We start from the raw sequence: 27,446 nt of genomic DNA, 5'->3' as shown, positions 1-27,446 counted from the left end.
TGAATGTCATGGTAACCAAATTACTATCGATACGCAACTTTTTTGTTGTTGTTTTGTTATACTTCAGTTATATTAAATAGACAAAAAAAAAGTTAAATGAAAATAATAAAAAAGAAATTTATTTGGTTTAAGAATTTTCCTTTTCTTATAGTCTTTGCGATAAAAAGAAGAGCAAAAAAAATAAAGAGAATGTAATTTATAAGAATGAAAATATCTTTGCGAATAGAAAAAAATTAACATTTCCTACATCAAACAGACACTTTAAAGAAAATGAAAGGTCAAATTTGTATGCTAAAAAAGTATACGCCAAAAATATATTGAAAAAACTCTAAGTAATAAATTCAATAGCAAAATATTTTACGGAAAATTTGTTTTATTAGGGTAAAGTTTTTCACTTACTTTTGGACAAATTTTAAAGAAAAGATTTATTCTGAAAGCCTTACGATAGGCAGTGTAAAATATTCATTACAAGCTTATATTACGAATTGTTTATGTTTTAGTCAATATCTTAGGCTATGTCTTGGGCTTAGGTCCGGTTTTATAAGTCATATTAAGGAAAAAAAAATACTTAAGTTTGAAAATTTCATAGAAATTTCAAAACTTAAGTGTAATTTATTCCCTTAGTGAGAACAGTAAAACCCAGCCTACGTCTATGTCTACACAGAAGAAAAAAGTAATATACACTCCTGGTACCAAATTGACACCAAAGTGTTTATAATTTTTCAATAACATCCGTTGTCAAAGTATATACATTCCTACGACATCACTATGAAATGTTGACAACGTAACGTTGTCAACATTGCAACAATTCGTTGTCGAAATCTAAATTTTATACACATCCGTTGTCAAAATGTTAACAAACGTGGTAAGCTCACTATTGGCAAACTAAAACTTAAGTACTTGCGTATATAGATATTTGTAAGTCATTACTATAATCCTTCAACAATGGAGGCGGTATGTAGTAGTCATTGAAAAGTACGTTCTTGAGTAAGTACATGTCATTACCATGTTTTTGCGGGTTATTGATAAAAGTTTATTATTATGTACGACGTTTTATAAAGAAATTATACACCTTTTTTGATGGGTATTAATCTATGTGTTATTCTGTATCTTAGTCAAAGTTTAGTAGTATCGCTGACCTTGGGTAGAAATTATAAACCTTTTATTAACAGATGTTAAACTAGTAATATTGAGAGATTATTATATAAAACCAGTTTCTAATTTCATTTTTTTATTTTAACTATTTTCAGCTACCAATAGTCGGCCGCTGAGCAATGCACCACAAAGTTCATTATCGGGGCCTCAGCCACGTTTTCTCTCGCGTGGTCATACATATCGTGCTGTAGTGGGTGATACCCTGGTTTTACCCTGTCAAGTGGAAAATTTAGGTAAGTCTATTCAATAAAATATAATAGTATAAATATTTTTAAGTTCTAAAGAATATTCATAAAAATTTTAGTTATTTAATTTAAATTAAATATTGTTTAAATAAATACTACAAAATTTTCAAAATAAACTCGAAATAATAAATTGCCCAAAATTCATCACTATTATTGCACCATTTTAAATACTCAATTTCAATTAAGTGTGATTTCCATTTAAACGACTTAATTTAGTTTATGCTGGCAATATTAAATATGGTTCATAAAACAAGTGTGTGTGTGTGTGTGTGTTTTTTTTTTTTTTTGTCGCTGTATTAAAAGTCTATTTATTGAATTATAAATTTAAACATCATACTCGTTCTCATTATTATTGTATTTATAGGGATTAAATAAAATATTTGAAAATATCAACCAAGTCTAAATAATAATTATTATTTTAATTAACACACATATTTAAATTGCACATTTGTGCATTGAATATTAATAATAACAATTGACTAAAATTATTATTAAATTGTTTTTTCACTAGATACGCGCTAAGTATGTTATTATGAATGATCGTACAATTTAATTAATAACTATTTTCTTTGTTTAACAATATAATGAGAGTGTTAATTAACATTTTAAACATTTGTTTGCTAAATATATATTTAAATTAATAACAAAACAATAATAATAATAATAGTTGGTTAATTATTGTTATTAAATTATTTACAAAATTATTGACAATTATTGCTTAAATTACATTTTTCCTATTGAGCATACATATTATCCAGGCTTGGGGGGTAATGATTACATTTAAAGTAATTGAAGCTTTACCAATTACAATTACATTTTAATAAATTGATATTTGTAATTAGTAATACCTAAATTCTAATTACAAGTAATTGTAAAACTACAATTACAAGTAATTGTAATTGTAAAACTACAATTATAAGTAATTGTAATTATAAAACTATAATTACAATTAAAAGTAATTGTAATTCTTATTTTTATTTTCTTATTGTAATTATAATTACAAGTAATTGTAATTGCAAAACTTCAATTAAAATTACAAGTAATAGTAATTGATATACTACAATTACAAGTAATTGTAATTAACAATACTTCAATTATAATTACAAGTAAATGTAGTTGGCTATTAGTCAATTACACATTACAAGTAATTGTAATTAGAAAAACTTCAATTACAAGTAATCTTAATTGGCCATGTAATGAATTACTTTGTGTAATCATTAGCCCCAAGTGTGATATTAACGAACTTACTTTTAATTTTATAGTTTTTCTTAATTATACCTCATATCTTGGTGAGTAGAATACCTATATATATATGTACTACATACATGACTATATACATACATGCACATACATACATCGAAGTCGATTTATCGATGTCCGTCTGTTTTTGTGTGTATCCGTCCGTCAGCATGTTTGTTGAAAACTATTACACAGAAACATAGGAATTTATTTCTTTAAACAATGATTACTTAATTACACAAAGGTAATGAAAAATATTACTCTATCTCTAAAGAATATATAAAAAATTTCTATTTCATCATTTTTTTGTGTGAAAGAATCAAAAGTAAATTTAAAAATCTTATATATAATAATATAAAATCCTTTTGCAAAATGACTTAGCCGATTATGGTAGTAATTGAAACAATTTTCATTTTATATTTTCTTAAAGCAAAAACCCATGCTAATTCTCTTTATCTTAACAGACATTGCTGCACATTTCAAGAAAGAAAAAAAATATACGGTCTATTAACATTGCTCATGTCATATGACACGTTGAATGACATACAAAAAGTTTTTTACAATTTCTTTTCAAGAAAATTCATATGCATATGATAAAAAACAGAAAACACAAATGCACTCACAAGTTCTATAGAAAGAAAATGCAATTACGCTGACATAGGGCTGCCAGGCATATAAAACTATAGTTTTTTTGTAATATGTATTATGAAATTCGAAAAATAAAATACAAAATGAAACTACTAATATTTTTGTGCATTAGGGAATTTATAATAAATTTTTATAAATTTTTTCACTGTCATCAAATATTACAAAAACTAGAAACAATACAAAAATTACAAAAAGTGTGTAAAAAATCAACGAAAGATATACAAGATGACAAAGTAAAAGGGAATTTAAATTTATAAAAAATAAACGTAATTTTGAAGTTACGTGTCATTTAATATAATACTCATACACTGTACATGATTGTTGAAATAATGTATTGCCTTCACTCCAACTCCAACATAACAGAATAGGACAAGCAAGCACAACTTAATGCATTTTTCCTTTGCACATACATACGCCAATGATTTCTGCATTGTTACTTCCAACGAACTGACACATTTACATATAAAATAGAGCAATTTACAACAACAAGTGTGTCATTGTCAGTTTTAAACAGTTACGCTTTTATGTATTTTGAAATTTATATTTTATAAATATGTATTCTAACGGTCCCTTTTTATTTAATTCTTTTTTTTCAACTTTTTGCCTCTTGCAAAGTAAATTTATATAAAGTATAAAGTGATGTATTTGTACGAGCTGTTGCTGCACATTTAGTTTTTTTCTTGTGGGCCATTTATATGAGTGTTTCTCTCTATCCTTTATTTTGTTGTTTCTATTTGCTTTTTGTAATGGTTTTTAATATGCAACATGTGGCATGAAATTTATACACTTGTTACTATTTAACAACTATGACAGGTGCATAAAAACTAATATACCATGTATGTTTTATTATGTACAATGGATAAAATATTGCATTTTACATTAAATTTAATGTGTATCTCACTCATTTTTATGTTTCATCATCAAATATATGAAGCTTAACGTGACTTATTAGACCATTTGCGAGTACAGATATATTAAGTTAATAGAGCTTAAAATGTTTCAGTATAGAGCTAAAAATAGCATAATAAATTTATACACTGGTTAGTGAATTCATGTAAATGAAATAATAGATTCTAATGAAAAAAAAAAAAAAATACAAGGATTTTTTATAAAATTTTATAAAAAAATTACTAAATAAGAAGTGGTTACCATTACCGCTAAGCTGTTAAAGTACTGTTACCGAAATAATGGAAATTATCATTACCACCGTCTTTGACAACAGTCACCAACCGTATTGATAATGATTGTATGGCGTATGATTGTTACGAATTATTTTCCATAAAAATATCACTCATACGCCAGAGATTAAGAAATTGTACTTACTTAATATGTAAGTATATACTGTAAATACATATGTTTTTATTACACAGGCCGACAAATTTTTAACCCAGAGACCAAAGTATACTTTTCTAAAGAATTGAGCTGAATCCGAATCCGGATTAAAAATTGTCTTGGCGCTATTATAATGTCTCAAAAAGGGCCATTTCTGGCCCCGCATTTTCAAACATCATGATCAAATCCCAGTGTTTTCTATGTTAAAACTGAAAATAATTTTAAAATATCCATTAAATAAAGTTTCTTTAAAATCTTTCAACTTTAATTATCTTCTTTAACCCATATAAAGTATTAAGCAGTTTTTTATTGTTTCAAAATAATTTCTTCTTAACCTGAAACGGAAGTTCATGTCTGTGTACTTCAATTTTATTTCATAAGACAAATAACAAAGAAATGTCTATTGAACATTATTGAAACAAAAGACATTAACCATGACTTGTAATTTAAGGACAAGAAAGGTAAAAGAGCATAAACAAGTAAATATGTAGAATAGCACTTCTACAAAAAACATAAAAATAAAAGACAATAAACAACAACTACAAAAATATAAAAAAAGGAAACAATGACAAATACTTTAAACAGAAGCAAATGAACTGTAAGTAAATGCCAGAGAATGTGTGAGTTTAAAGTAGGACTTTAATGGCAAAAAAAAATAAATAAATAAAACAGGGAACCTATTGTAAGTTTGTTTAAACATGTCTATGTTTAAAAATGTACACACATACACATAACTTGATAGTTCATCTAAAAAGTGGCTGTTAACCTTATGACTTTTACTCTTTTTTTCTCTGTAGTCGTTTGGTATTTTATTTTTATTTTTTTTTATTGTTTGTCGTATATACTTTATGTTTAATATAGAACAAAACAACAAAAGAATGAGAAAAAAAAAACATGGAAAGTATAATAAGAATTACAAAAAGGTTTTTACACAAAGCCACTCAACAAAATAACACCTAGATAAATAATAGAAATAGGAAAAAAAGGAATAAAAATAAAATAAACTGAAGGACTACAATCTATGATTCCCCATGTTTTATTGTACAATGGGCAACAGCTGAGTCAAACAAACACACGCTCTTCTATACATACACCATTATTGTCTAGGGATACTATGTTGTATCGTATATACATCTTTAAAACATTTCTTTTTTAGAATTTGTGTGTGTGTAAATTTTTATTATTTTGTTTGTATCAGCAAAAACTAAAAATAATGTTTATTTTTTTTATAAAAAAATGGGTTATCTACCTTTATCACTAGACGACATAAGGGATTTCATTTTTTGTTGTTGTTTTATATATAAAAAAATTATATTGTCTATTTTTTATTTGCTTCGATTTTGCTTTTATTGGAAAATGTAAATATAATTTTGTCCCCAAAGATATCAGTTGTTGCGACAAATGTTTCCTACCGAAGTGATAATTTTTATTTTTTAAAGGGTTTTTTATTAGTAAAGGTCATCGTTTGTATTTGCAATGTACATTATTATAAGATTTTTTTATTATTATTTTAATTGTGTTAACAGGAAATATGAATGGAATCTTAGGGGAAAAATACTACGTATTTTTTGGAGAACTTATCAAAAATGAATAAAAAATAATCATAGATCATCATAATCAAATCCATAATTCAAAAAATGATAATGTACTGTCCCTGAATATGATTTCATTAGCTTTGGCAAGAAAACGCAATCCTGTACCAGTTCTAGTTCAGTTCTAGTTCAGTTCTAGTTCAGTTCTAGTTCAGTTCTAGTTCTAGTTCAGTTCTAGTTCTAGTTCAGTTCTAGTTCAGTTCTAGTTCAGTTCTAGTTCAGTTCTAGTTCAGTTCTAGTTCAGTTCTAGTTCAGTTCTAGTTCAGTTCTAGTTCAGTTCTAGTTCAGTTCTAGTTCAGTTCTAGTTCAGTTCTAGTTCAGTTCTAGTTCAGTTCTAGTTCAGTTCTAGTTCAGTTCTAGTTCAGTTCTAGTTCAGTTCTAGTTCAGTTCTAGTTCAGTTTCTAGTTCAGTTCTAGTTCAGTTCTAGTTCAGTTCTAGTTCAGTTCTAGTTCAGTTCTAGTTCAGTTCTAGTTCAGTTCTAGTTCAGTTTCTAGTTCAGTTCTATTCAGTTCTAGTTCAGTTCTAGTTCAGTTCTAGTTCAGTTCTAGTTCAGTTCTAGTTCAGTTCTAGTTCAGTTCTAGTTCAGTTCTAGTTCAGTTCTAGTTCAGTTCTAGTTCAGTTCTAGTTCAGTTCTAGTTAGTTCTAGTTCAGTTCTAGTTCAGTTCTAGTTCAGTTCTAGTTCAGTTCTAGTTCAGTTCTAGTTCAGTTCTAGTTCAGTTCTAGTACAGTTCTAGTTCAGTTCTAGTTCAGTTCTAGTTCAGTTCTAGTTCAGTTCTAGTTCAGTTCTAGTTCAGTTCTAGTTCAGTTCTAGTTCAGTTCTAGTTCAGTTCTAGTTCAGTTCTAGTTCAGTTCTAGTTCAGTTCTAGTTCAGTTCTAGTTCAGTTCTAGTTCAGTTCTAGTTCAGTTCTAGTTCAGTTCTAGTTCAGTTCTAGTTCAGTTCTAGTTCAGTTCTAGTTCAGTTCTAGTTCAGTTCTAGTTCAGTTCTAGTTCAGTTCTAGTTCAGTTCTAGTTCAGTTCTAGTTCAGTTCTACTTCAGTTCTAGTTCAGTTCTAGTTCAGTTCTAGTTCAGTTCTAGTTCAGTTCTAGTTCAGTTCTAGTTCAGTTCTAGTTCAGTTCTAGTTCAGTTCAGTTCAGTTCTAGTTCTAGTTCAGTTCTAGTTCAGTTCTAGTTCAGTTCTAGTTCAGTTCTAGTTCAGTTCTAGTTTCAGTTCTAGTTCAGTTCTAGTTCAGTTCTAGTTCAGTTCTAGTTCAGTTCTAGTTCAGTTCTAGTTCAGTTCTAGTTCAGTTCAGTTCTAGTACAGTTCTAGTTCAGTTCTAGTTCAGTTCTAGTTCTTCTAGTTCAGTTCTAGTTCAGTTCTAGTTCAGTTCTAGTTCAGTTCTAGTTCAGTTCTAGTTCAGTTCTGTTCAGTTCTAGTTCAGTTCTAGTTCAGTTCTAGTTCAGTTCTAGTTCAGTTCTAGTTCAGTTCTAGTTCAGTTCTAGTTCAGTTCTAGTTCAGTTCTAGTTCAGTTCTAGTTCAGTTCTAGTTCAGTTCTAGTTCAGTTCTAGTTCAGTTCTAGTTCAGTTCTAGTTCAGTTCTAGTTCAGTTCTAGTTCAGTTCTAGTTCAGTTCTAGTTCAGTTCTAGTTCAGTTCTAGTTCAGTTCTAGTTCAGTTCTAGTTCAGTTCTAGTTCAGTTCTAGTTCAGTTCTAGTTCAGTTCTAGTTCAGTTCTAGTTCAGTTCTAGTTCAGTTCAGTTCTAGTTCAGTTCAGTTCTAGTTCAGTTCTAGTTCAGTTCTAGTTCAGTTCTAGTTCAGTTCTAGTTCAGTTCTAGTTCAGTTCTAGTTCAGTTCTAGTTCAGTTCTAGTTCAGTTCTAGTTCAGTTCTAGTTCAGTTCTAGTACAGTTCTAGTTCAGTTCTAGTTCAGTTCTAGTTCAGTTCTAGTTCAGTTCTAGTTCAGTTCTAGTTCAGTTCTAGTTCAGTTCTAGTTCAGTTCTAGTTCAGTTCTAGTTCAGTTCTAGTTCAGTTCTAGTTCAGTTCTAGTTCAGTTCTAGTTCAGTTCAGTTCTAGTTCAGTTCAGTTCTAGTTCAGTTCTAGTTCAGTTCTAGTTCAGTTCTAGTTCAGTTCTAGTTCAGTTCTAGTTCAGTTCTAGTTCAGTTCTAGTTCAGTTCTAGTTCAGTTCTAGTTCAGTTCTAGTTCAGTTCAGTTCTAGTTCAGTTCAGTTCTAGTTCAGTTCAGTTCTAGTTCAGTTCTAGTTCAGTTCTAGTTCAGTTCTAGTTCAGTTCTAGTTCAGTTCTAGTTCAGTTCTAGTTCAGTTCTAGTTCAGTTCTAGTTCAGTTCTAGTTCAGTTCTAGTTCAGTTCTAGTTCAGTTCTAGTTCAGTTCTAGTTCAGTTTCTAGTTCAGTTCTAGTTCAGTTCTAGTTCAGTTCTAGTTCAGTTCTAGTTCAGTTCAGTTCAGTTCTAGTTCAGTTCTAGTTCAGTTCAGTTCAGTTCTAGTTCAGTTCTAGTTCAGTTCTAGTTCAGTTCTAGTTCAGTCTAGTTCAGTTCTAGTTCAGTTCTAGTTCAGTTCTAGTTCAGTTCTAGTTCAGTTCTAGTACAGTTCTAGTTCAGTTCTAGTACAGTTCTAGTTCAGTTCTAGTTCAGTTCTAGTTCAGTTCTAGTTCAGTTCTAGTTCAGTTCTATTTCAGTTCTAGTTCAGTTCTAGTTCAGTTCTAGTACAGTTCTAGTTCAGTTCTAGTTCAGTTCTAGTTCAGTTCTAGTCAGTTCTAGTTCAGTTCTAGTTCAGTTCTAGTTCAGTTCTAGTTCAGTTCTAGTTCAGTTCTAGTTCAGTTCTAGTTCAGTTCTAGTTCAGTTCTAGTTCAGTTCTAGTTCAGTTCTAGTTCAGTTCTAGTTCAGTTCTAGTTCAGTTCTAGTTCAGTTCTAGTTCAGTTCTAGTTCAGTTCTAGTTCAGTTCTAGTTCAGTTCTAGTTCAGTTCTAGTTCAGTTCTAGTTCAGTTCTAGTTCAGTTCTAGTTCAGTTCTAGTTCAGTTCTAGTTCAGTTCAGTTCTAGTTCAGTTCAGTTCTAGTTCAGTTTCAGTTCAGTTCTAGTTCAGTTCTAGTTCAGTTCTAGTTCAGTTCTAGTTCAGTTCTAGTTCAGTTCTAGTTCAGTTCTAGTTCAGTTCTAGTTCAGTTCTAGTTCAGTTCTAGTTCAGTTCAGTTCTAGTTCAGTTCAGTTCAGTTCTAGTTCAGTTCTAGTTCAGTTCTAGTTCAGTTCTAGTTCATTCTAGTTCAGTTCTAGTTCAGTTCTAGTTCAGTTCTAGTTCAGTTCTAGTTCAGTTCTAGTTCAGTTCTAGTTCAGTTCTAGTTCAGTTCTAGTTCAGTTTCTAGTTCAGTTCTAGTTCAGTTCTAGTTCAGTTCTAGTTCAGTTCTAGTTCAGTTCTAGTTCAGTTCTAGTTCAGTTTAGTTCAGTTCTAGTTCAGTTCTAGTTCAGTTCTAGTTCAGTTCTAGTTCAGTTCTAGTTCAGTTCTAGTTCAGTTCTAGTTCAGTTCTAGTACAGTTCTAGTTCAGTTCTAGTTCAGTTCTAGTTCAGTTCTAGTTCAGTTCTAGTTCAGTTCTAGTTCAGTTCTAGTTCAGTTCTAGTTCAGTCTAGTTCAGTTCTAGTTCAGTTCTAGTTCAGTTCTAGTTCAGTTCTAGTTCAGTTCTAGTTCAGTTCTAGTTCAGTTCTAGTTCAGTTCTAGTTCAGTTCTAGTTCAGTTCTAGTTCAGTTCTAGTTCAGTTCTAGTTCAGTTCTAGTTCAGTTCTAGTTCAGTTCTAGTTCAGTTCTAGTTCAGTTCTAGTTCAGTTCTAGTTCAGTTCTAGTTCAGTTCTAGTTCAGTTCTAGTTCAGTTCTAGTTCAGTTCTAGTTAGTTCAGTTCAGTTCTAGTTCTAGTTCAGTTCTAGTTCAGTTCTAGTTCAGTTCTAGTTCAGTTCTAGTTCAGTTCTAGTTCAGTTCTAGTTCAGTTCAGTTCTAGTACAGTTCTAGTTCAGTCTAGTTCAGTTCTAGTTCAGTTCTAGTTCAGTTCTAGTTCAGTTCTAGTTCAGTTCTAGTTCAGTTCTAGTTCAGTTCTAGTTCAGTTCTAGTTCAGTTCTAGTTCAGTTCTAGTTCAGTTCTAGTTCAGTTCTAGTTCAGTTCTAGTTCAGTTCTAGTTCAGTTCTAGTTCAGTTCTAGTTCAGTTCTAGTTCAGTTCTAGTTCAGTTCTAGTTTCAGTTAGTTCAGTTCTAGTTCAGTTCTAGTTCAGTTCTAGTTCAGTTCTAGTTCAGTTCTAGTTCAGTTCTAGTTCAGTTCTAGTTCAGTTCTAGTTCAGTTCTAGTTCAGTTCTAGTTCAGTTCTAGTTCAGTTCTAGTTCAGTTCTAGTTCAGTTCAGTTCAGTTCTAGTTCAGTTCTAGTTCAGTTCTAGTTCAGTTCTAGTTCAGTTCTAGTTCAGTTCTAGTTTCAGTTCTAGTTCAGTTCTAGTTCAGTTCTAGTTCAGTTCTAGTTCAGTTCTAGTTCAGTTCTATTCAGTTCTAGTTCAGTTCTAGTTCAGTTCTAGTTCAGTTCTAGTTCAGTTCTAGTTCAGTTCTAGTTCAGTTCTAGTTCAGTTCTAGTTCAGTTTCTAGTTCAGTTCTAGTTCAGTTCTAGTTCAGTTCTAGTTCAGTTCTAGTTCAGTTCTAGTTCAGTTCTAGTTCAGTTCTAGTTCAGTTCTAGTTCAGTTCTAGTTCAGTTCTAGTTCAGTTCTAGTTCAGTTCTAGTTCAGTTCTAGTTCAGTTCTAGTTCAGTTCTAGTTCAGTTCTAGTTCAGTTCTAGTTCAGTTCTAGTTCAGTTCTAGTTCAGTTCTAGTTCAGTTCTAGTTCAGTTCTAGTTCAGTTCTAGTTCAGTTCTAGTTCAGTTCTAGTTCAGTTCTAGTTCAGTTCTAGTTCAGTTCTAGTTCAGTTCTAGTTCAGTTCTAGTTCAGTTCTAGTTCAGTTCTAGTTCAGTTCTAGTTCAGTTCTAGTTCAGTTCTAGTTCAGTTCTAGTTCAGTTCTAGTTCAGTTCTAGTTCAGTTCTAGTTCAGTTCTAGTTCAGTTCTAGTTCAGTTCTAGTTCAGTTCAGTTCTAGTTCAGTTCAGTTCTAGTTCAGTTCTAGTTCAGTTCTAGTTCAGTTCTAGTTCAGTTCTAGTTCAGTTCTAGTTCAGTTCAGTTCAGTTCTAGTTCAGTTCTAGTTCAGTTCTAGTTCAGTTCTAGTTCAGTTCTAGTTCAGTTCAGTTCTAGTTCAGTTCAGTTCAGTTCTAGTTCAGTTCTAGTTCAGTTCTAGTTCAGTTCTAGTTCAGTTCTAGTTCAGTTCTAGTTCATTCTAGTTCAGTTCTAGTTCAGTTCTAGTTCAGTTCTAGTTCAGTTCTAGTTCAGTTCTAGTTCAGTTCTAGTTCAGTTCTAGTTCAGTTCTAGTTCAGTTCTAGTTCAGTTCTAGTTCAGTTCTAGTTCAGTTCTAGTTCAGTTCTAGTTCAGTTCTAGTTCAGTTCTAGTTCAGTTCTAGTTCAGTTCTAGTTCAGTTCTAGTTCAGTTCTAGTTCAGTTCTAGTTCAGTTCAGTTCTAGTTCAGTTCAGTTCAGTTCAGTTCTAGTTCAGTTCTAGTTCAGTTCTAGTTCAGTTCTAGTTCAGTTCTATTTCAGTTCTAGTTCAGTTCTAGTTCAGTTCTAGTTCAGTTCTAGTTCAGTTCTAGTTCAGTTCTAGTTCAGTTCTAGTTCAGTTCTAGTTCAGTTCTAGTTCAGTTCTAGTTCAGTTCTAGTTCAGTTCTAGTTCAGTTCTAGTTCAGTTCTAGTTCAGTTCTAGTTCAGTTCTAGTTCAGTTCTAGTTCAGTTCTAGTTCAGTTCTAGTTCAGTTCTAGTTCAGTTCTAGTTCAGTTCAGTTCTAGTTCAGTTCTAGTTCAGTTCTAGTTCAGTTCTAGTTCAGTTCTAGTTTCTTCTAGTTCAGTTCTAGTTCAGTTCTAGTTCAGTTCTAGTTCAGTTCAGTTCTAGTTCAGTTCAGTTCTAGTTCAGTTCAGTTTCTAGTTCAGTTCTAGTTCAGTTCTAGTTCAGTTCTAGTTCAGTTCTAGTTCAGTTCTAGTTCAGTTCTAGTTCAGTTCTAGTTCAGTTCTAGTTCAGTTCTAGTTCAGTTCTAGTTCAGTTCTAGTCAGTCTAGTTCAGTCTAGTCTAGTTCATAGTCTAGTTCAGTTCTAGTTCAGTTTCGTAGTTCAGTTCCAGTTCTAGTTCAGTTCTAGTTCTAGTTCAGTTCAGTTCTAGTCAGTTCTAGTTCAGTTCTAGTTCAGTTCTAGTTCAGTTCTAGTTCAGTTTCTAGTTCAGTTCTAGTTCAGTTCTAGTTCTTCAGTTCTAGTTCAGTTCTAGTTCAGTTCTAGTTAGTTCAGTTCTAGTTCAGTTCTAGTTTCAGTTCTAGTTCAGTTCTAGTTCAGTTCTAGTCAGTTCTAGTTCAGTTCTAGTTCAGTTCTAGTTCAGTTCTAGTTCAGTTTCTAGTCAGTTCTAGTTCAGTTCTAGTTCAGTTCTAGTTCAGTTCTAGTTCAGTTCTAGTTCAGTAGTTCTAGTTTCAGTTCTAGTTTCAGTTCTAGTTCAGTTCTAGTTCAGTTCTAGTTCAGTTCTAGTTTCAGTTCTAGTTCAGTTCTAGTTCAGTTCTAGTTTCAGTTCTAGTTCAGTTCTAGTTCAGTTCTAGTTCAGTTCTAGTTCAGTTCTAGTTCAGTTCTAGTTCAGTTCTAGTTCAGTTCTAGTTCAGTTCAGTTCTAGTTCAGTTCTAGTTCAGTTCTAGTCAGTTCTAGTTCAGGTTCTAGTTCAGTTCTAGTTCAGTTCTAGTTCAGTTCTAGTTCAGTTCTAGTTCAGTTCTAGTTCAGTTTCTAGTTCAGTTCTAGTCAGTTCTAGTTCAGTTCTAGTTCAGTTCTAGTTCAGTTCTAGTTCAGTTCTAGTTCTAGTTCAGTTTTCTAGTTCATCAGTTCAGTTCTAGTTCAGTTCTAGTTCAGTTCTAGTTCAGTTCTAGTTCAGTTCTAGTTCAGTTCTAGTTCAGTTCTAGTTCAGTTTCTAGTTCAGTTCTAGTTCAGTTCTAGTTCAGTTCTAGTTCAGTCTCTAGTTCAGTTCTAGTTCAGTTCTAGTTCTCGTTCAGGTTCTAGTTCTAGTTCTAGTTCAGTTCTAGTTCAGTTCTAGTTCAGTTCTAGTTCAGTTCTAGTTCAGTTCTAGTTCAGTTCTAGTCAGTTCTAGTTCAGTTCTAGTTCCAGTTCTAGTTCAGTTCTAGTTCAGTTCTAGTTCAGTTCTAGTTCAGTTCTAGTTCAGTTCTAGTTCAGTTCTAGTTCAGTTCTAGTTCAGTTCAGTTCTAGTTCATTCTAGTTCAGTTCTAGTTCAGTTCTAGTTCAGTTCTAGTTCAGTTCTAGTTCAGTTCTAGTTCAGTTCTAGTTCAGTTCTAGTTCAGTTCTAGTTCAGTTCTAGTTCAGTTCTAGTTCAGTTCTAGTTCAGTTCTAGTTCAGTTTCTAGTTCAGTTCTAGTTCAGTTCTAGTTCAGTTCTAGTTCAGTTCTAGTTCAGTTCTAGTTCAGTTCTAGTTCAGTTCTAGTTCAGTTCTAGTTCAGTTCTAGTTCAGTTCTAGTTCAGTCTAGTTCAGTTTCTAGTTCAGTTCTAGTTCAGTTCTAGTTCAGTTCTAGTTCAGTTCTAGTTCAGTTCTAGTCAGTTCTAGTTCAGTTCTAGTTCAGTTCTAGTTCAGTTCTAGTTCAGTTCTAGTTCAGTTCTAGTTCAGTTCTAGTTCAGTTCTAGTTCAGTTCTAGTTCAGTTCTAGTTCAGTTCTAGTTCAGTTCTAGTTCAGTTCTAGTCAGTTCTAGTTCAGTTCTAGTTCAGTTCTAGTTCAGTTCTAGTTCAGTTCTAGTTCAGTTCTAGTTCAGTTCTAGTTCAGGTCTAGTTCAGTTCTAGTTATTTCAGTTCTAGTTCAGTTCTAGTTCAGTTCTAGTACAGTTCTAGTTCAGTTCTAGTCAGTTCTAGTTCAGTTCTAGTTCAGTTCTAGTTCAGTTCTAGTTCAGTTCTAGTTCAGTTCTAGTTCAGTTCTAGTTCAGTTCTAGTTCAGTTCTAGTTCAGTTCTAGTTCATTCTAGTTCAGTTCTAGTTCAGTTCTAGTTCAGTTCTAGTTCAGTTCTAGTTCAGTTCTAGTTCAGTTCTAGTTCAGTTCTAGTTCAGTTCTAGTTCAGTTCTAGTTCAGTTCTAGTTCAGTTCTAGTTCAGTTCTAGTTCAGTTCTAGTTCAGTTTCAGTTCAGTTCAGTTCTAGTTCAGTTCTAGTTCAGTTCTAGTTCAGTTCTAGTTCAGTTCTAGTTCAGTTCTAGTTCAGTTCTAGTTCAGTTCTAGTTCAGTTCTAGTTCAGTTCTAGTTCAGTTCTAGTTCAGTTCTAGTACAGTTCTAGTCAGTTCTAGTTCAGTTTAGTTCAGTTCTAGTTCTAGTTCTAGTTCAGTTCTAGTTCAGTTCTAGTTCAGTTCTAGTTCAGTTCAGTTCAGTTCTAGTCAGTGATGCCAAGTGTAGGGATTTTTCCCTTTTTGTAGGGATTTTTTTTCAAAAATTTCACGTGTAGGGAAAAAGGGAAAGATTTCTTACTATTGTCAAATTGTAGGGATTTTTAAATTTCATAGTTTTTAACAACTAAAAATATACTCTTTCATATATTAAACTTTTAAATTAAAAATGAAATCAGTTTTAAGTGTATCGTTAGTAAAAATTCCGCTTGTAATATATGTACCTACATATCGCTACAAGACTGGCATAATCCAAAATTCGGCTTTCTTGAACTAAGGTCTTCAAAACATGCGACATACTAAAATCTTTCATATAGATTTATGAAATTTCAAATATGTCGATTTTTTGTAAACGTAAAAACTAAAACCCACGTTTTTGTGAATATTAGACAACTAAAAATTTAATTTCAATTTAGATGAGAAACATATTAACTTCAACTGAATCTGAATCTGGATTTTTAAAACCCCTTGATTTGTTTAAAAGTTATTAAAAAAATAGTTAAATGTCATTAAATATTCATATCCATTTTTCTTGAAACGACTTTTTGGATTATGCCAATCCTGTAGGGCGATATATTCTGACTCCTTATAGATAGAGTAGTCGGGGGCTTAATGCAGTAACTCAGGATTGAAAAAATGAATTTAATGTTCTGAAAATTTATAAAAGTAAACCGCAAAAAGTAAACGCAAAAGTAAACCTTATTTAAAATAATTATTTTATGAAAATTTTTTGCCTCCATAAAATAAATTTTTATCACGATTCGATATACTGCCATAAATCTTTCAATTGTTTTTTTTTTATCTTAACTGAAGAGTCAGGGTTGGAAGATTTGTATGATGTAAAATTGAAAGAAAAAAAATTAAAATTTAAATTCTAGAAATTTCATTCCTAAAAATTAAAAAAAAATACAAACATATATGTATATTATAAAACGGAGCTAATATTTTAGTTTTTGATGTTATTTTTGTATTTTTTTAAGATAACTTTGAAAAAAATGGAAAAAAGTAGTGTAGGGAAAATGTAGGGAAAATAAAAAGTGGGTGTAGGGAAAAAAGGGATTTTTTTCTCATAAGCGTAGGGATTTCTGAAAAAATCTCCTGGCATCACTGGTTCTAGTTCAGTTCTAGTTCAGTTCAGTTCAGTTCTAGTTCAGTTCTAGTTCAGTTCTAGTTCAGTTCTAGTTCAGTTCTAGTTCAGTTCTAGTTCAGTTCTAGTTCAGTTCTAGTTCAGTTCTAGTTCAGTTCTAGTACAGTTCTAGTTCAGTTCTAGTACAGTTCTAGTTCAGTTCTAGTTCAGTTCTAGTTCAGTTCTAGTTCAGTTCTAGTTCAGTTCTATTTCAGTTCTAGTTCAGTTCTAGTTCAGTTCTAGTACAGTTCTAGTTCAGTTCTAGTTCAGTCTAGTTCAGTTCTAGTTCAGTTCTAGTCAGTTCTAGTTCAGTTCTAGTTCAGTTCTAGTTCAGTTCTAGTTCAGTTCTAGTTCAGTTCTAGTTCAGTTCTAGTTCAGTTCTAGTTCAGTTCTAGTTCAGTTCTAGTTCTAGTTCAGTTCTAGTTCAGTTCTAGTTCAGTTCTAGTTCAGTTCTAGTTCAGTTCTAGTTCAGTTCTAGTTCAGTTCTAGTTCAGTTCTAGTTCAGTTCTAGTTCAGTTCTAGTTCAGTTCTAGTTCAGTTCTAGTTCAGTTCTAGTTCAGTTCTAGTTCAGTTCTAGTTCAGTTCTAGTTCAGTTCTAGTTCAGTTCTAGTTCAGTTCTAGTTCAGTTCTAGTTCAGTTCTAGTTCAGTTCTAGTTCAGTTCTAGTTCAGTTCTAGTTCAGTTCTAGTTCAGTTCTAGTTCAGTTCTAGTTCAGTTCTAGTTCAGTTCTAGTTCAGTTCTAGTTCAGTTCTAGTTCAGTTCTAGTTCAGTTCTAGTTCAGTTCTAGTTCAGTTCTAGTTCAGTTCTAGTTCAGTTCTAGTTCAGTTCTAGTTCAGTTTCTAGTTCAGTTCTAGTACAGTTCTAGTTCAGTTCTAGTTCAGTTCTAGTTCAGTTCTAGTTCAGTTCATAAAAAAAACGAAAAAAAACAACTTGTAACATATTTTGTAATTTTAGACTTTATCAAAAGTAAGGGAATAGCACCTTTTTTACAAACAAAATACTTTCAGAAAATTTCAATGGAAATCGTATAAATTTTAATGAAAATCTCATAAAATATTTATTTTTTCCTCCACTTAATTGTGTTAATGAGCACAGAACCACCAAACAACTGTGAGAATACCAACCGAAAAACAGGGGGTAATAAAATACAATTAATCTTTTAACAATAAATTGCAGTTAAATGCAGCGAAAAAACACAACAAAGAACTGCAATAAACTACTCTACTGGTGTGAAATTAACAAACAACCAAAGAAAGTATAGTACAAGCCATTGCAAAATAATCGCCAGCTAAATGAACACAACATAGTTCAGCAGAACTACAAATATAAATGGGAAAATAATATTGTGGAACTGACAAAGCAAACGAAATGGAATAAATATAAGATATGGACGGAAAAAAAACGGAAAACAAACTAAAGAACTCTTAAAAGAACCACTAAATTGCAATAAAATCAAAAACAAATATTAATGGTAAAATGAACAAACTGTAAAAATGAGAAAAAGCTAAAAATTATAGAGAAAAAGAAAATGTTAAGGGGTTGGTAGAGATTCAATTACAAAATTGTACTTTTGAGATATGTGATTTAAAATTAACTAAGATATTTTTTCAAATAAAGTAACGCTTTTTTGATGAAGTGCTATTGCTATAGCAAATTTTATATGTTTGTAAAATTTTACGAAATTTCGTATGGGTTTAACCCCTTAAAGATTGTATAAACTAGCTGCTGGCATTCTGCAAAAGAGATGACAAAAACAAATAAATGCTAAAACCAGGGTAAGAATAGCATTAAATTTCATTAAAATCCAATTTATAACAAGTACTGCATATTTATATGTTTTATTTTTATTTTTGCAAACATAAAATTGTTGGCGAAAATGAACTAAAAGGGAAGGGTTATTAAATAAGCAAACAACTAAATGAAGAACAAAAAGTACATCTAAAAAAACCCATATAAAAGCAAATAAAAATAAATAGTCATGACGATTTGCAGAATTAAAACAACATAAAAAGGATTTAGTTGAATGTGTAGAATCATTGATTTTTATTTTCAGTTTTTATTCTGTTTGCTCTTCTATACTCGGATTTTGTTCTCAACCATCATTGCTAACTAATAAACTCAAAAAACTAACAATCAATCGTTATAAAAGAAATTTATACGAAAGTGGACACAGAATTAATGAAAAAAGGGAAGAGGTTGATGTTTGACAAAAATGAATTTTTTTAATAAAAGTTGATCTTTTTTTATTTAATAACAAGTAAGAGTGCTATATACAGCAGTGTCGAATCTTATATACCCTTCAAATTTATTTTAATTATACCCTACACCACTTTAGTGGGGAGGGTATATTGGGTTCGTGCTGATGTTTGTAACATACAAAAATATTCGTCCTATACCCACCTTTTAAAGTATACCAATCGCCTTAGAATCGTTTTCTGAGTCGATTAAGCTATGTCCGTCTGTCCGTCCGCCCGTCTGGCTGGCTGTCCATGTAAACCTTGTGCGCAAGGTACAGGTCGCAATTTTCAATGTTTCGGAACAAGGTAATATTGAAGATAAATGCTTTATTATGAAAAATAAATCACATTTAATATTTATAACTGGTGTAGGTGTATGGTCGGTCACGCCCGACTATACTTCTTATTTGTTTTTTTTTTTAATTTTCTAAAATTTAAAATATTTTTGATACCTTGGCGTATGATTGATATTAATTATTATACAATTTTTTCTCGTTTAATTCAATAATATTTCATATGTTTTTCCATAATGTAAACAACTTTCCTCCAAAATTGTTTAACAAACATTTGTTCATATGTGGCGTATGATTGATATTAATTACTATGTATACAGTATAATTACAATGTTTTAACTACAACATTCTTAAAACGAAAGATTTCAATATAATTTATTTAACAACTAATTAAAATATCAAAAATCTTTCATATATAAACAAGTAAGAGTGTTATATTCGACCATGCCAAATCTTATATAATCACCATCAAATCATTTCCGAAAAGGAATGCTTCCTTATGAATAAACTTTGATACATATTTATAAATCGATGCTTTTGTTATTATCGAAACAATTTTCCCATTTATTAGATCTATTATGTTGAATTTTATTATCACATATTGATATTAATATGAACATCTAGGTAATATTTGGAAGAGGGCCTTCAGTGAGGCTTAAGTTTGGACCGTACTCTTCACTTTTGTCCAATTTTTACAATCTTAAACTGTTTTTTGTAAAAGGGGTAGAGACAATTATGAACCTATTCTCATCTGTTTATAACGGTTGTAGGGTCAAGTATGCACTGATCCTCATTAAATTTGGTAGAGAGATTTTGGTTCGTACAAAACTTGTTTCTCTTGAATTTCATCGCAATGACCGGAAAAGTAAGTTTCTGAAGGGATCAAAAATAGACCGATCCTCACAAAAGCTCGAAGAGAGATTTTGGCCATACAAAACTTGTTTATAACGAATTTCATCGCTGTACTCGTATTTCTGAGTCAGTAATGAGCGTTAAAGTAATTTTTTGAAGGAGGCCTTATATGAAGGAGACCTCCTCAAAAAATTTGGTAGATAGATTTTGGTTTATGTATATTTTTAAACCAATTATGACTGTTAAAACTGTTTTCCGGCTGGCCACTTGTATGGGGGCTTTGCGAAAACGTAGACCGATATTCCCTATTTTCAATACCAAACAACTTGTATGAATAAAAAGTATTTTTGAAAAACTTCAACCCTCTAGCTTTTTTCGCACAGACAGACAGACAGACATACAGACGGACGGACATGGCTAGATCGTCTTAGAATCGAATGAGGATCAAGAATATATATACTTTTCTGGGTCCTAGATCAATATTTGGATGTGTTACAAACAGAATGACAAAAACAATATACCACCCAGTATTTCTCTCCTAAGTTTGAGTAAACTTCCCCTAATATGCATAAGTTAATCAATGAAAATCCACTTTATTTTTATTATTTTTAGAAACTAATATAATCTTGTTATGGTCAAACTATATTATCCCTTAGATAAACACCTGATTCATTATATTAACTATTAAACATATGTATATAGCAACAACAAAAAGAGTCAACATTTGACATTTAATAGGTTTTATTGGATTAATTATAAAAAACTAAAACAGAAGAAAGAATTTGCAGCCAGTATTTAATACTATTTAAATGTTTTATTAGCATAAAGCCATATTTAATTTCATTGCACTTTTGTTTATGCATTTTTATTCTATTCGTATGTAGTATTTTAAGTCTTTTACAAGAGTTTTATGTAGCAGATTAATTTTCTTTATGTTGCATATTGGTTTTTTTGTTATTTGTTTTATTTTATTTTTCCAGTTCAATGTTTGTTTCTTTATTTGTATATTTTATCTGTTAAATCTAATCTATATTGAATTACATACTTGTTTATTGGGAGTTTTTTTCATTCCCAACAAATCTGTTTTTTATACATTTATATATTTTTCAAATCCTCTTTTATTTGTTAAGTCTTTCTCCTATTTCATTGGAGGATTTAGAATAAAGTGGTGTGGCATGATAAATAAAATAAAGTTTCCACTTTCTTTTTGCACTTGTATAGGGAAGTGTTGATTTGATTAAAAAGTTAATCTGAAGTAAAAACTAACGAAAAATTAAATTAAAACTTAATGAAAAAATGTTAACAAGTTCTATACATGTTTTATTTGTTATAGGATTTAATTAGAATTTTTGTTTTATTTATATTTTATTTTGGGTATTTTATTTTCACTAGAGAGTATTGTGAAAAAGATTGATTTATTGCTGGAAAGTAGGGTAAAGTATTAAGTGAAATAAAATATTTTAAGTTTGTTGAAAATCATCTTTTTTTGATAAATATAATTTACAATTTCTAAACTAATCTTAAATTTCGGTTTTTGAACTGTCAAAGCTAATGTTTATCTTAAGGTTAGTAGCACAGTGTGACAGAATAAACGAAAATTGAAATACCAGGTAGCGATACTATTTTTCTGAAATGTGGATACTAGTAGAACAAGAATCTCTTTTCAAAATTTGCCAAACGCCACCAAAATCTTGAGATACGGGTAAAAACCGGTTTTTCGTACCTTTAAGCACTTTTAAGTCAGTAACTGTAGTTGAATGTGAAACGATTTTCCCAGTTCCCCAGTTATTTATTTTTGTCGTATAGTATATTTTAATAAGTTTAATCCAAAAAATAAAATTTTTAAATTATTTCAATTAAAAAATTTTCCTTTAACAACATTTAAATTTCTTTAAATTATATTGACATTTCATCATTATAATGACTTTTTTCTATTTATTTATCTTTGCATAAAATTGAAATTAATATTTAAAAAATAATTTTTACCTTTGTTCCCAAGGGCTATTAAAAATAAATGAATTAATAATGCCAACTACTAAAATAAGAATTATTTATTTTTATTTTTAAAAAACATAGAATGAGATTTTTACGTGACTTTCATTAAAAAATATAACATTTTAATTTTATTAGTTAGAAAAGTTGCAAAAAAATTTAAATTAGGAAAGAAAATTTTGTAAACAAAAATACAATTTTGAAAATATTAAAACTGTTATATGGTTACACCGTGCAACAGACATTTTCACACATGAAAAAATCTATGTGTACAGGAAACTGTTTTTCATAATCAGGTCTTATGCTCATGTACTATTTCCTCAACAACTTTAAAAAATTTAATTAAAATAAAAATTCAGCTTGAAAAAAATCTTCAAGTTTCAAAGCTTTCATTTAATAGCAAAAAACAAATTTATAAGTATATTTTAAATTTTTTTTAAAACACAATATTTCCTGATCCCATCCATTTAAATGTTTATAAGTTCAAACAATTTATTTTGTTGAGAAAAAAACCTTAACTCCATAAAACATTGAAAAACAATTTCACTCGATTTTATGGTAACACTTGTTACCAGTAAATAGATAAAATATGTTTTTCTTTATGTAGATATATATTTTTTTGCTATATTTTAAGGCTAAAACGAAAGAACTTAAATGTTTATTACAAAAAATAAATAAATAAAAACCAAGCAGAACAAATGCTAAAACTTTTAAATGTACAACAAAATCGTAACAAAAGTATATTGTTGAAGAACAAGAGTTTTCAATAAAAAAATATTTTTTGTTTAAAAAAAAGATAAAATTTTGTTACCAACTCCTAGAGTAAAAAACATAAAAAATAATTCAAATGTATAAATAAGTCCACAAACAAATAAATTATAGACATTTGTATCTATAAATTTATTTACCTAGTTCTTAAAAACAGTTCATAAAAGAATGAAATTGCTTATAAAATTAAAATCAATAAAGCATTTATTACATGCCACATTACGTTTCCCAATAATATAAAACATTTATTAAACATATATTATTTGCCACATTACCGGGTAATGCTTTTAGCTTTCTCTCCTACTAGTATTAGGAGATGCAATACCTAGTAATAACTACATATTTACATTATGTTATTACTCTGTTAAATATCTGTTTTAAATTCAATTTATTTATTTTTTTTTGTACTCCTCTTCTATTTTAAATATTTCTGCAAAAATATATTTTTTTACTAAAAATGCAATTTATGTTTTTATAAATTGTTTTCATAAATACTATGTACTATGAGAGAGAGTGTTTTTTTCAAATAATATTTGTGTTTTAGAATAAAGGTTTTATTCCTTAAACTATATATATGAACAATTTTGTCTGATTTTTAAACAAATAATTTGTGTTGCAAATTAATAAAAATTTGTTATGCAATTTTTTTTCAACACTTTTATAAAATGATATGTACTAATTGGAACATAAATGTAACATCTACAAAATGGGAACGAAGCTAAAATGTAGTATATTATTGTAAATATAGCTTTTTTTTGAACTTATGAAAGTAAAATGTACAAAGTATCCCAGCAAAAACTTACATTGAAAAGTAATGAGTTAAACAGCTAAAAAGCCGCCTTCCACTACTTCTTCATTAGGATTTTAACTTATTATTTTAACACGGTGATGACATTAGAGGCAAGTACTTACCAAGCTCGCTAACAAATAACTACTTAAATAAGTATTTAAAAATAAGGAGTTAGAAATAAGAATATGAACCTGAACTTCTTGTTCTTTAATACGCTGTCTGGCTCAAAAGATGACTGCTATGGACTATAGATATGTCTATAGTCTGGACTATAGGTCAGTCTATAGTCCGGACTATAATAGATTAGTCTATAGTCCGGACTATAGATTAGTTTATAGTCTGGACTATAGATTAGTCTATAGTCTGGACTATAGATTAGTCTATAGTCCGGACTATAGATCAGTCTATAGTCCGGACTATAGATCAGTCTATAGTATGGACTGTAGATCTTTCTATAGTCTGGACTATAAATCAGTCTATAGTCCGGACTATAGATCAGTCTATAGTATGAACTACAGATCAGTCTACATTCTGGACTATAGATCAGTCTATAGTCTGGACTATAGATCAGTCTATAGTATGGACTGTAGATCAGTCTATAGTATGGACTGTACATCTTTCTATAGCATGGAATATAGATCAATCTATAGTCTGGACTAAAGTTCTGTGTATAGTATGGTCTATAGATCATTCTATAGTATAGACTATAGCCTATAGTATGGACTACAGATCAGTATATGGTAAGAGCTGTAGATCAGTCTATAGTCTGGACTGTAGATATGTCTATAGTCTGGACTATAGATCAGTCTATAGTCTGGACTATAGATCAATCTATAGTCTGGACTTTAGATCATTCTATAGTCTGGACTATAGATCAGTCTATAGTCTGGACAATAGATTAGTTTATAGTCCGGACTATAGATCTGTCTATAGTCTGATTGTCTATAGTCTGTACTATAGATCAGTCTATAGTCTGGGCTATAGGTCAGTCTATAGTCTGGACTATAGATCAGTCTATAGCCTGGACTATAGATCAGTCTATAGTCTGGATTATAGATCAGTCTAAAGTCTGGACTATAGATCAGTCTATAGTCTGGACTATAGGTCAGTCTATAGTCTGGACTATAGATCAGTCTATAGTCTGGACTATAGATCAGTCTATAGTCTGGACTATAGATCAGTCTATAGTCTGGACTATAGATCAGCCTATAGTCTGGACTATAGATCTCTCTCTAGTCTGGACTATAGATCTCTCTATAGTCTGGGATATAGATCAGTCTATAATCTGGACTATAGATCTATCTATAACGGATCATCTAAATTCAAGATTTTTGTACCTGTTCTATCCGTACTTGAATCTAGTTTTTTTGTACTTCATTACAGCAAATCCTTTTTCTTACTGCTTCGAATTGATTTAATAACAAATTACTCAATTAAGAGTAATGCTATCTTAACATGAAATCCTAGTGCAACATATTCCTGCTAAAAATAGACTTTAAAATATTTATATTTCAAATCAAAATTTCTATTACTTAACAAATTGTTAAAGTTTGAGTTTAAATTTTTCCTTAAAGATTTCAAAGGCAACTATTTTATTCGTTTTCTTACATTTACTATTTTTCTACAAGCTGCCAGCATAAAAATAACTAATGATTTGTATTTTTGTTTTTCTTTACATTACAGGAACATTTGTCTTATTATGGCGTCGTGGTATAAATGTTTTAACCGCCTCTAACATAATGGTGACAAGGGATGAACGTATAAGACTGATAGATGGTTATAATTTAGAAATTTCCGATTTGGAACCACAAGATGCTGGTGATTATGTCTGTCAGATAAGTGATAAAATAAATCGCGATCAAGTGCATACAGTGGAGATACTGGGTAAGAAGATTTACAAGGAAATTTATTATCGGTATTAAAGAAAATTAATTCATCGTTTTTAAACAGTGCCCCCTAGTGTACGTGCCACTCCCACCTCGGGTAATTTACAGGCCCGCAAAGGTGGCCCGGTTACTTTGGAGTGCAAGGGTTCGGGCAATCCTGTACCCTCTATATATTGGACAAAAAAGGTTGGTTTAATACAGATTAATTTATTTTGTTTTTTTTATATTTTTATATTTATATAAGTATGTTTAAGTTGTTTATAAAAAATAGCATCATTGATAGCTCATCAATAACAATTAAACTTAACTCTAGATAAACAATTATCCGAACAGTCTCAGTTATTCTGGATTCTTATTTTATTTGTCTGCAAGATAAACTTCTTTATGTTGTTGATTTTACTTTTCTTAATTTAATTAAATTGATTCTTAAGTTCAATATATGTATGTTTTTTTTTTTACTTTTATGACTTTTTATTTTGCCTTCTTTTAGGTAAATGTGTTTTTCTTTTTATTGTGCTTCCTCTTCAAACACAGTCTGGTTATAAGATGTATTTTAACAGTTTTTTGTAAAGATAAAGCAAATACCTTGAGTTATAAAATGTAGAAATACTTGATTGAATTGAAATTAAATGAATTGAATCAATAAGAGGAAAATAAAAAAATATCGTTGCTATATTTGAGATGTAACCTATATGGCTTCATGTGATTTAACGTATGAGAAATCTTAAATTTTAACGATTATGTACACCTGTACCTTATTTCTTCTTCATACAAACGGAGTTACACTAGTATACATGAATATGTCTTTGTGAAAAATTAATTCCTTATACGAATATTATCCATATTTCTCCATTATTCCTAATTTATATATTTCTTCCTAAAGTGTTGTAAACACATTTGATTATTAACCAATATTTTCTCTTAAGTTTTTTAACATCTACAAATATGACCCATAACCACCCACCATTAACTTTTAATATTCCATTAAATTATCTTCATTATTCATTTGAACACTTTAAATCATAGAAATGACACAACTATCCGTTTCTTTCAATGAATATATATTTTTGCTGTCGAGATTTTTATCATGTGTTGACACATTTAGGTAAAAATCTATGTTAATGACAACTTTTCAAGATAATAAACAATGTAATTATTTCTTGCAAAAGGCTTCAAAATACAAACAAAAATAAAATCAAACAAACGTTAGCAACAATAATGAAGCAGAAACTTACAAACTATGAATGAAAACCCGTTGGCTCTTTAAGTGGTCAGTTTAAAATTCATAAGTAATTCTCAAGTGAATTAATCTAAACAAAACACATTAGAATGGATAAAAAGAATTCTAACACTACTTAAGAGTGAGTTTTAGAGCAATTATTTCCTACCGATCTACCGGGTATGTGCAGAAAGTGTAAAATATCGTTCCATATACATACATACATTAACACATTTCGAATTACCATATCCCCGACTATTTGTGTTCATACACATGCTTACATTGTAATGAATAATAAACAATATGTGGTCATTTAATAAAAACAAACACTATTTCATAACTATAGATAATGCCCACTGTGTAAGGAAATTTAATATAATGTTTATATTAAGTACTTTATTCCTATAAGATTATTGATTGAAGGCCACAAAAAGGCAATATGTTTAGGTACATTTAATAATAAATTTAAGAAAAATTGTATAATACTGACTGTCTGACCTTATAAAATGCACAAGTTCTATTTCCTCTTACTTCACGAATCTCTGAATTTCGAAAATTTGACTATACATTAGGGTGATCGACTCAATTTTTCAACCGGTTTTAAAACCGTTTTTTTCTGCTTTACCAGTGTCGGTTTTTTCTTAATGTTGATTTTTCGAATATCGAATAACCCGGTTTTTTCATTTTTTAAAACCCGGTTTCAAATACTTTTATTTGCTTTGTATTTAAAAATTATTTAAATGAAATTTTTAAGTAAATTTTAAAAATATTCGAGTCGAGGAACTAGAGTATATTTTTCTACAGCTCTTTTCGTTAAACTTTTTTGATTTTCCTAATTAATTAAAATTATTTGTAAAATGGATAACTGTTTGATAAAATTTAGCAATCTTAAGATTATATTCCAACTACAATAATTAATTTACGGCTGAAATTTTATGGAAGTGTTGGAATGCCTATGCAAATTTCCTAAACAGGGCTTTTAAAATAAGCTAGGATTACATGTTTAACAGAAGTGTCCCACTTTTTTCCTAATATTTTTATATTAAAGAAATAATGTAAATCAGACGACTAGATCTAAAGTTATAATCTTTTAAACTGTTAAAAATCATTTCGGGCCATGTTTTATTAATCAAATTTAAACATAAACATTAAGTTTTTCAAATTAAAATATATTTTTTTAAATTGTAATGATAAATCGGTTAACCGGTTTTTTCTGAATTTGAAAAATATCAACCGGTTTTTTTTAAATGTCAACTATTCGAACTATTCGAAAACCGGTTTTTGGAAAATGTCGAATAATCGATCACCCTACTATACATATACTTGGACAGCCTTGCATCAATCAAGGCTCTTAACTCCAACGTTATTAAGTCGAAATGTCTACGTCATTGCAGTACAGGACACACAGGACATGAGGCCATCCGGGAAAATGAAATATCGGATGAATGCACAACAAAAGGGTCGTCCCTAGACTTAACTCTTGCGCAAAGTGGCATTCACACTCCACTGGTGACCCTATCAAAATTGATAGATAACTGGGCTTTGAGTGACACGGAACTCAGGTGGTCAAATATCACCACTTGTAGAATATCGAGACCCACTCTGACAA

The 27,446-nt window shown here is 30.2% G+C and overlaps 1 protein-coding gene across 1 annotated transcript in view; it reads left to right on the top strand.

The window, feature by feature from the left end:
* Window positions 1–27,446, top strand: part of LOC119608784 (netrin receptor DCC) — a 390,750-nt gene that overhangs the window by 181,732 nt on the left and 181,572 nt on the right. Inside the window, exons 3-5 of the mRNA XM_037963327.1 lie at window positions 1,251–1,388; window positions 24,416–24,616; window positions 24,683–24,804. Of these exons, the coding sequence (XP_037819255.1) occupies window positions 1,251–1,388; window positions 24,416–24,616; window positions 24,683–24,804 (461 nt within the window). The remainder of the gene's footprint in view (window positions 1–1,250; window positions 1,389–24,415; window positions 24,617–24,682; window positions 24,805–27,446) is intronic.

Source organism: Lucilia sericata, unplaced genomic scaffold (genome assembly GCF_015586225.1).
Source record: "Lucilia sericata isolate MDLA Ls3-8-SP2 unplaced genomic scaffold, ASM1558622v1 Contig000022F_arrow, whole genome shotgun sequence".
Taxonomy (NCBI): domain Eukaryota; kingdom Metazoa; phylum Arthropoda; class Insecta; order Diptera; family Calliphoridae; genus Lucilia; species Lucilia sericata.
The sequence above is the reverse complement of the archived record's forward strand: the minus strand, read 5'-3'. Positions and strand labels throughout refer to the sequence as shown.